Below are 10,280 nucleotides of genomic sequence, written 5' to 3' on the forward strand. Positions count from 1 at the left end.
ACATCTCTGACCACGTGGTATAGTGGCCGGTTTCAATGTCAAGGGTGACGGGTATGAGATTTTCAACCCCCGCGAAAACTTTTGGTCATGCTCCACCACGCTTCAGATATACCACATATCTAAAGATTTAGTGCCGAAATTCATATAATTATAACAATCGTAAACTGCAGATACATCACATAAGGCTACTCGGTGTGGGAGGAGGCAAGTCCTTGGAGGATGCCCCTCCACCTCAGTGCCATGTGACCATCCAAGGAGGATGCCCCTCCAAGAATGGAACCAAGGAAATGGTTGATAACCCTACCCCACATAATATTATTATTTTTTTAAATTCATCAAGTTTTTGTAACATTTAACAAGATACAAAATAAACATTACATAACTTAGTGCTTTGTCCCTGTCGGGCTCGTCATTTATATTTATTTGGCATCGTGCGTCCGAGCCCCCTACACTATAACTTCCGGTCTCCGAGGTTTTTGTTCGTTTGCCATTGCAACCTCGTTTGGAATCGGCTCCCACTTGTTATTGGTTCTTAAAACATCCTATGCTTGTACGTGTGAGAAAACGACCCGATGCGAATCTTCGTATTTACGCATCGCCTCTTTAGAAACATCTTCGTCACTCATCCCACTACGACGATTACTAGTATATAAATTATTATATATCGCGGCAAATCATTCACGACCGGATGCATCTTTCGCCACTTCGAATAGATGGAATCGAGATCGCGATTATGATCTTGTTCCATAATTGCAAGTAACTTTGATAATATTTCTTTCTAAAACCCATCGCCTGTTTGGTTGTTATGTATATTTTTAGAATGTAACAAAACTATATATTAAAAAATGTAATATATATTTTTAGTATAAAATTTATATATTTTTAAATACCGACAATGGGGCTTTTTGACGTGTTAACCCACGCCTTCGCTAACGCCTCCTCCTCGATCTTTGTCCAAGGTTTTTCCTTGGCTCTCGAAGGTTGATCTTTGTCACCGGCTTCACGCGCAACTTGCTTCCCTTTTTTTCCTTTTCGAGGATTGGGGTTGCGTCTCCGGAACACATTCTTCAACGTCATCCTCTAAGGGTTGTGGTTGGGGAGACGAATCTACCGGTGTTGGCAAAGGTTGTGGTTGCGATTGAAATTACGAGTTGAACGTGTTTCGCATCATTGTTTGTTGCAACGATTGCATTTATTACATGGATTGGTTTTGGCTCATTTGAGAGAAAGCGTTGGGGTTTGTTGGAAACCCGAGAAAGTGTTGAGAGAAAATTGTGAGGATGACCAACTCGGATCCATCGTAGGATAGTAGCTGGGTACCGAGAAAATGTTTGGGTTTGGGTTCGGGTTGTTCGGATTGTATGGATCTATGGCAAAAGTTATAAAAAGTTGAAGAATTTTATAAAGTTGAGAGAGAGTATTGGTTGTAGTGTTTAAAAAATGGGGTGAAAGATATGTATTTATAGGTAAAATAATTATTATTTTTTTTATAAAAGTAGCAGTTTAAAAAATGGGGAATTGATTTTTTTTAAAAATATAGCCGTTTGACAACGACATTATTTTGTCATTACTCGGCCCGTCTTCAACGTCTCCTCCCTGCCGCTCAGCACGTCGGCGCCCCTATGGAAATGGTGTTAGGGGGCGTCACCGGGCCTGGACAACCCCCACACCAAGTAGCCTAACATTTATTGAAAAAAGAGCTACGAAGATGGGATACACTGCTTACAACAAACATAAATACAACTTGAGACAGAGAAATAATAGACATAAATACAACAACCATAAACTGCATTAACACGATTTTTTAATGGCAAATTTGGATCACTGACGAACCATTGGAGTATCATCGTCCCACCAGCGGAATCACTCGATCATATCCATCTCCACTAGACATAATGCCTATAAACAAATCAGGAGGAAACTCAATAAATATGGGAAAAACCCCCTTGTGGGAATCGAACCCAGGACCAATTGATCCCAAAGTCTTATCCCACCCCTAAGATGCCACTTGGTTATAAAGTGATGAGCTGCATTAACACGATTACAACCAAAATCCAAATCGTTAACCACTAACGGAATGTTTTATTAATTTGTACATAATAAAGTCATTTAACTCTTTTGTCACTTATTCATTAAACAAGTGTTACCTGGTCGTTGTGAACAGAAATTGGAGCCCTAATTAGACGCCTACCTTCGATTGGAGCCCTAACCAGGCCTGCGATTGGAGTGGCAATCGGCGGCAAAACCCACCGCCGTTCATCTCCCTCGTTTCCGGCATTCCAGATCTGTGTTTATGCCTGTCGTCGGTTGGTCTCAGTTGTAAACCTTGACTGTTACCCCGCATCCACCATCATCGTCGTCATCAGCAGCCACCAGAACTTGTTCCTTCGTGCGCTCTCTAAAATCTGCACCCACCCACCGTCCTCACTCATCTCCTTCAAAAGCAGCGACAGTGGAAGGAGGAGACGTTGTCCCTGGTTCAGGTCCAAACCGCCGTCGCCGAAGTGAAAGACACTGTCAGAAGTGCCACCAACGAGATCTGTGTCACTCATATATCTTTTGTGCAAATCTAGGGTTGGTATATGTATTCTCCATGTGAAAACATTAGAGGCGGTGGTTTTTTTGTGGGTATTGTCGGGTATGCCAAATAGAGGGCATGGGGTTATCTGGTCACCACCACCTAAATGGACCAATCTGACCTAAGCACCACATTATTACCCAATGAATAGGTGCCAGACAAGCACCTAGCACTGTTCTTTACTATTTATTAACTTCAAAATTTAATATGTATATATATAACTAGTCTTGGCTAGGCTCAGCCTTTAAGTGTTGTCTTCCTCTAGTATAAATATCATATAGTTGTAACGGTGTGTATAACCTCCCTTACATAAAAATACTCTCCTTTGTTAAAATATATCATAATAAGCTTGATCAGGGGGCTTGATAGATGCGGACTAGACTAGCACTGGCCCGAGCCTGTTGGAACAGGCCCAAGGAAGTTGTATACTCTACAAGTTCTCCAGTCTTATATGATATGGTTCTAGCTACGTTATACAAGGGGCTCTTACCATTGGTCGATGGTCCTGCAAAACCTATTTGTTTAAAGCAAAGTTAAGGTTTTGGACCCGAGAATGTAGATGGAAGAGATTGTGTACCGAATTTTGCTATCGTTGTTTTGATGATTTTAAACGTTAAACATATGAATATATAATAGTATCGTATGAAATTATGAATATATAAATGGTGTCCTATATATTGCGAAGAGTGTGAGGAAGTATGAACTTCGCCCAAACCATAATGAGCTTAATCAATGATGGCCTTAGCCCATTGGACCGGACCCAAGGAGTGGATATACTTATCATAGTCCACTAACTGTCTGAATAGATCCAATATATCAGTGTTTTTAGATCCAGCAATTAATGAAACATGGATTGAAGTAACATTGTGGACCATCTTTTATGGGTTCTTAGAAGAAAGACGTACATTTTTTCTACTGTATAAAGGAAAAGATGTTATGATCTAACTTGGCATCCATGAACATTCCACCATGGCATACATTCAACTTAGTGATTATGTCAACTAGCTTTATAAAAGTTCCCCGCTTTGCGGCGAATTTTTTTGTTATTTAGTCTGTGTTTACATGTGTTTTGAAATCACTACGAGCGTGTTGCGAACAGAACTGCTGACAAGAATAAAAAGAAAATGTAGAAAAAAACACTAAAAGATAATCGAAAGAAAATCAACCAAAAAAGTTGTATGGTAACGATGTTGTTCGTATGAAACCCTTAGGCAGAGATGAGCAAATTGTTTTGGGTACCGGTAACAAATTTACCAAACCGAAAGATCTTAAGTACCAATTCGGTACCATTTTTGGCGTTCCTGGTACCGGTTCACTACCGTTTTTTACCTTCATGTACAGGTACCGTAACTGGTATTTTCGGTATCAGTACCGATTCTGTATCGGTTGGCACCGAGCTCATCCCTACCCCTGAAACTACAAAAGAAAAAAATTAAAAGTTGAAGAAAATCAAGAAAAATAGTTGTATGATACCGTTGTTCGTACGGTAACCGTGATCAGGGATGAGCAAATGGTACCGGGTAGCCGCACTGAATTTCCGGAACCAAAAGATTTCCAATATCAATTCGGCACCAACTTTTGGCGTTTTCTGTATTAGTGCCGGTTTTTACCTTCTTGTACTGATACTGAACAGGACCGTACCGATATTTTCGATACCATTACTGGTTCGATACCGGTTGACACCAAGCTTATCCCAACCCCTGATATTAAGAAAATGATTAAAGTTAAAAGGTAAAGAAAATAACTATTATTATAATATTAAAATAATAAAAGTATTCTAAAAATTATATATTATTATATTATAATATTAAAATCATTATTTATTTTAATTCGTTTATTAATATATAGTAAAGTAATGGTTGTAAATGCTTATAAACAACTATTATCAACTACTACAAAGTTAACTTGCTGACGTCAGAATTCAACAGTTCATCCATTTTATTGGCCAAGATGGGCGGCACCTTCAATAGTGTCAGGCAGCTGTCTGGCACTCCCCTATTGGCTCAACAAATTTACGATTTTATCCCCCTTTAAAATTACGCTTTTGCCATAAGTTAAAAAATATGTTTTCGCCCGCGCTTAAAAATAAATTTACGTTTATGCTACCAGCTAAATATTTCAATTTTGCCCCCCCCCCCCCCCGTAAAAAATTACGATTTTGACCCGTTTCCTTTTACTGTTTTGCCATTAGTTTTTTTCCCTTATATTTACAATTTTGCCATCAGTTCAAAGTTATGTTTTTTCCCACGCTAAAAAATAAATTTATGCTTTTACTCCCGGCTAAAAATTCTAATTTTCCCATCGGGAAAAAATTACCATTTTGCCCCGTATAAATTGATACTTTCGCCATTAGTTTCTTCTTCTCACAGCCAGGTTACGATTTTGCACTCAACTTAAATTTACATTTTTCCCATCGTTTTTGTTTGTTTTCTTGGTTAAATTACGATTTAGCCCCCAGCGTAAAATTACTGTCATTGCGGCAGCTTCCTGACACTTACCCATTGGTCCATTTAGTTTAGGATTTGTCCCCGAATTAACATTATGATTTCGCCCGCAATTAAAAATTACGTTATTCCCATCATTTTACTTTTCTTTTTGCAAAACTATAGACTTTTTTTTAATTGGTTTACTCGATTTAATTTTTTTTCGTATCAAGGAGTTGCCTAACACTGGCTCATTAGTCTTGAAAAAATACAGTTTTGCCCTCAGCCCAAAATTACGGTCTTATCATCGTTTTTGTTTTTTTTTTTCCTAGCAAAATTATATTAGTGTTTTTTTAACTGATTGAGAATTATTCGGCCATCGCCCCGCAACGCGGACGGGGCATCTACTAGTTTGAATTCAAAACAACTTGATGCTACAACCCCAAAGGAACAGTAGAAGACGTGGAAGGCAATTACCTACACTACTTTATGGTTTATTTGGGTTGCTCGGAATGATCTTGTCTTCAAGAAATTAAAAAAAAAAAAAAAAAAAAACACAAACTTCATCGACTGTGTTGATGGTGCTAAGTTATTATTATCATGGTTGTAAAAGTCCCGCCTAGGCTCCGAGTATTCCCAAGTACTCGCTACAAGGTAGGTTGCCGAGGCACGAGTACTGTTCTCCCAGGCCAATTACTCCCCGAGTAATCTCCGCCTAAGCCGAGTACTTCCCGAGTACTCCCGAATCCGACTAGAGAGCGTTTAGCGACTTTTGCAACCATGATTATTATTTTCTTTTTGTGTGTACTTAACCGATGATCAAACTGCATTTGGAGGCTTAGGAATATTATGTGACCATTACATGTCCCTATCTCATCTATATCAAACATAAAAACATAAAAAAATTGTCCCTTTATATATTATTTGTTGAAAGAAATGATGATTAGGTATAGAAGATAAGGTTTAGTAAAATATAGCCATCAATGGTCATTTGACATGGACATTCTGTAATAAAAAAAGGTTATTAAATTTTTACATAGAAAACAAAAAAGTATCCCTCCAAAGTAAATTTTTTGAGTTCTTGGACGGATTAAGATAAGAATAATGGATTTAGATAATCATAACCATTAGTCATTTGTCGGCAATGATCCCAATCTAAAAAATAACTAGTGGTGATTCTAGCTTTTCACATATTGTAAACCAATGTACCTTTTACTAACAGAATTTTAATTTCTTTTTGTCCCATTTTCGTTTTCTGTTAGTAAAGGTCCATTAGTTTACAATATGTGAAACCACCACTGGTTATTTTTAAAGTTGAGACCATTGCTGACCAATAACTAATAGTTGAGATTATTAAAATCTATTATTCTATTAAGATACTAGAAAGACTGTAACGGAAAATAATAATTTTTTCGGGCCTACTATTGATTTTATGTGTTAGGCTTTGGTAATGTTGTTCGTACTATTTTTGTCAACCACTTGCTATCAGTTTGGTTGTACCACGCATTTTTTGTGATTATGATTGCACAGATATTTGGAGCCTAAGACTCCGGAGATATTTCAATGATGTGGAGCTAAATGCTAGACATTTTGAGTTAGGACCTCATGGAGTCACGGTCGAGGACGTGTTGATTCCCTTCAGAGACCATATATTAAATCTAAAATGAAATTTTATTCACAACATAAAAAACTGTACTTTAAATCGTAGCAGATATTTAATTCATTGTAAAATAATTTGTTTTCTAATCCGTGTTTGTATTGAAGAGGATTGGTTACTTTATTATGGGAAAAAAAATAGCAATTTAGAATAAATCATTAATTAAGTCATAATTAAATTCTGATTTTGAGAAATAGTTACGACATTTGCATACATATATTTTTAACGCCACATAAGATATGCAATTCAACCTCATTGAATTATTTTCCAACTCATTGAAATTTATAAATAAGTGAACAAATTATCTAAGGTTTGTTATAATTGTTTTTATCGTAACAAATATGATTTGATTAGTTTCTTTATAATAATTAAAGTTAAGAAAAATATGAAAATGTATTTAACTTAAAAAGTAAAGAAAATAATTATTATTATTATAATATTAATTAAATAATAAAAGTATTAAAAAATATATATTATAATATTCAAATTATTATTCATTGGCTTGTATTAATATTGGTGCAATGTAATGTAATTGTATTCATGTACACATAAAATTAAACGAGCTAAACTTTACAAGCATTTCCAAACGTAAACCTTCTAACGGGCTGGGTCGGACACCCCAACCTGACCCCTTATTGACGTGCCCATAACCTAGGTCCGCCCGTGCACTAATTTACAATAGATTAACTAACTAGCCAAGACTCGTTCAATGGCTGCCACAAAAAAGTCTTTAGGCATGGTGCCAACAACAGACTCACGTTTCTCACCGTTTTTGAACAGCACAACAATAGGCACAGCCTTGATACCATATTCCTCCGCGACTCGAGGCTCCTGCTCAACATTGACTTCAACACGCTCTAGCTGCCCGGGATAATCACTGGCGATCTCATCGAGCAGTTTGTGCACCATCTGACATGGTTCACACCAACTGGTGTAGAACTCAACCAGCACTGGAGTTTCACTTTTTAATATTGATGGGTTCCATGACCCTGGTGTTACTTCCAAAACTGCATTCACAAATATTGTACAAAGGGTTTATGTAGAGTAGGATTTTTAACCAGACAACAACGTTTTCATAACTAGACCTATTGTCAAACCCGACGTTTTATCGGTTCACTAGTGTGACCGGTTTCAAAAATCGGATGATGTCAAAAAAAAATAGTAGTTTAAAATATAAATATATAACTAATTTAAAAACATATGAAAATATTTCAACTTTTTTGTTTGGGTCTATGGGTGAGGTTCTATAGTGAATACTAGTTTATTTGTAAACTGAGTGAACAAATCCTGACCATTGATTTACATCATCAAATCGTAAAATACACCAGTGTATTTTTATCATCAAATCCTGGTTTATAATTGCGTATACACTTGTGTATTGATAATCAAGGGCTATGATTAGTTCACTAATATTGACAATCAAGGGGGTTGTTCACTAATATATCCAAGTTTAAACTACAGAAAATATAAAGTACGAAAGTAGTAATAAACAAGTAAATGAGATTTTAAAGGAATAAAAATCAAAAACTGAAATTCAGTGCGGTTCTAATAAATGAAGGCGGTTTAAATAGACACAACCGGACCAGTTATTTGTCTTGTTCTTGGTCCAACTGGCCGGTACACTTACGTAAACAATACGTAACCCAAACCTAATACGAAATTCACGGGTTTGATTTAGCCTAAACACCAACTAGTCCATATAAAACTTGATTCGAACACTTGTTTAAGAAACGGATGCTACAAACAACAAATTTATAGAAGTAACACTGACCCACAAACAAATTGGTTTGAAAACAAACAAGAAATTCATACCAGCAGATTCTTGGCGCATGGAGAGGGCCGGCAGAGGAGACCGATTATTTGGGACCCGAAAAGATAAATCATAGGTAGTTTTAAGGTGTCGTTGAGCCATAGATGGTGTTAAAATGGAAGGATAACGACGACTTATAGGAGAGTAAGTGCAAGAAGCAGCAGCCATTGAAGAAAATATTGTTTTTTATTTTTATTTTTGGTGAATTAAGAACAGATCACTAGTTGCAGAGAATGCAGATCTGATGAATTGTAGTGTGATGAGAAGAATGATAGTTTATAGACGAATTGGATTGAGATATGATGGTGCACGTTTTCTATTTTTGTTGATATTTAGGTGTAGTGATTCAAGTATTTTAACTTGTTGTAAGGAATAAGATAATATAAAGATATAATAATTTGGAGGTTGTTGATCTTGTAAGGATTTAGGTCCATTTCTAAATTTAAATTGTAAGGAATAAGATAATATAAAGATATGATTGGAGGTTGTTGATCTGGAAAGGGGTAGGTCCATTTCTAAATTTAATAATATCTTTTTTTTTAATAATATGTATAAGCTTATCTTATTCATACTTGCTAAGTTATATTAAATCAGAAAGTATACAGGCAATAAGCTACGTTGCCACGCTTTTCTAAATTACAAACCCTAATCTATAAAAGACAAAATCTCGCACCTGAGATTCATCAGTTGTTGTGGCTGAGCAATAATATCTTTGTATTAAAAGAAAAATCGTTGGACATATTTCTATTTTTTTATATATTCTTTTAAGATAAAACCAATGGGTATAGGATGAAAAACTAATTCACATCCAAGGAATTTAAATATGTGTGTGTTGTTTTTAAAATATAAATAGGATAAAAAGTGGTTGTAAATGGAGGAGAGAGAAAATGTTACTGTTCATCTGTATATTTGGGGGAACACTATTCACGCCCTATAATTTTTTAATATATTTTGAAAGTGGTTGTGAGTGGAGGAGAGAGAAAAAGTAATGATAAAGGTATAAAAAAGTATTATTTAATTGAAAAGAATAGAGAAAATGTAGTGTTTTTAGTGTAATTTAGGGTGAAAATATGGTGGGTTGGATGTGATAGCTCTAAGAGCATTCACATCCAACTCCCTAAAAATATACATACATGTCACTAAAAGACAACTCCTATATCAATATATTTCCACTAAAAACAAATACTTTTTCTCTCTCCTTTTTCAATTAAATTATATTTTATACCTTTATCATTACATTTTTCTTTCTCCTTCACTCACAACCATTTTCAATATATATTAAAAAATTATAGTTGGTGAACAGTGTCTCCCCCCCCAAATATACAGATGAACAGTAACATTTTCTCTCTCCTCCACTCATAACCACTTTTTATACTCTTTATATTTTAAAAACCTCACACACAGATTTTGATTCCCAGGATGTGAATGCTCTAAGAGCATTGCTGCTTATTCTCCTATTTAAACTACTACAAACATAAGTGGCTCACATCATCAGGTAATAGTGAAGCCCTTCAATTGGGCAAAAAGGGCGGCAGGTGTAACAGTGCCAGGCATCTGCCTGTCACTCTCCTATTGGCCCAATAAAATTACGATTTTATCCTGATTTAAAATTACGAATTTGCCATCAGTTCAAATTTATGTTTTCGCCCCCGCTTAAAAATAAATTTACGCTTTTGCTCCCAGCTAAATATTTCAATTTTACCCCCGGTTAAAAAATTACGATTTTGCCCCATTTCAATTTACAGTTTTGCCATTAGTTTTTTCCCTTAAAAAACGATTGTTCCATCAGTTCAAAATTATGTTTTTACCCCC

General features: G+C 35.8%; 1 protein-coding gene across 1 annotated transcript; it reads right to left on the reverse strand.

The window, feature by feature from the left end:
* Positions 1-7,171: 7,171 nt before the first annotated feature.
* LOC110918684 (thioredoxin M3, chloroplastic) lies at positions 7,172-8,813 on the reverse strand. Its single transcript, XM_022162963.2, has 2 exons — positions 8,471-8,813; positions 7,172-7,665 (listed from the first exon to the last, which is right to left on the reverse strand). The coding sequence occupies exons 1-2, from the start codon at positions 8,634-8,636 to the stop codon at positions 7,346-7,348; spliced, it is 486 nt and encodes a 161-aa protein (XP_022018655.1). The 5' UTR covers positions 8,637-8,813; the 3' UTR covers positions 7,172-7,345.
* Between the last annotated feature and the right edge of the window lie 1,467 nt (positions 8,814-10,280).

Source organism: Helianthus annuus, chromosome 16, assembly GCF_002127325.2.
Source record: "Helianthus annuus cultivar XRQ/B chromosome 16, HanXRQr2.0-SUNRISE, whole genome shotgun sequence".
Taxonomy (NCBI): Eukaryota; Viridiplantae; Streptophyta; class Magnoliopsida; order Asterales; family Asteraceae; genus Helianthus; species Helianthus annuus.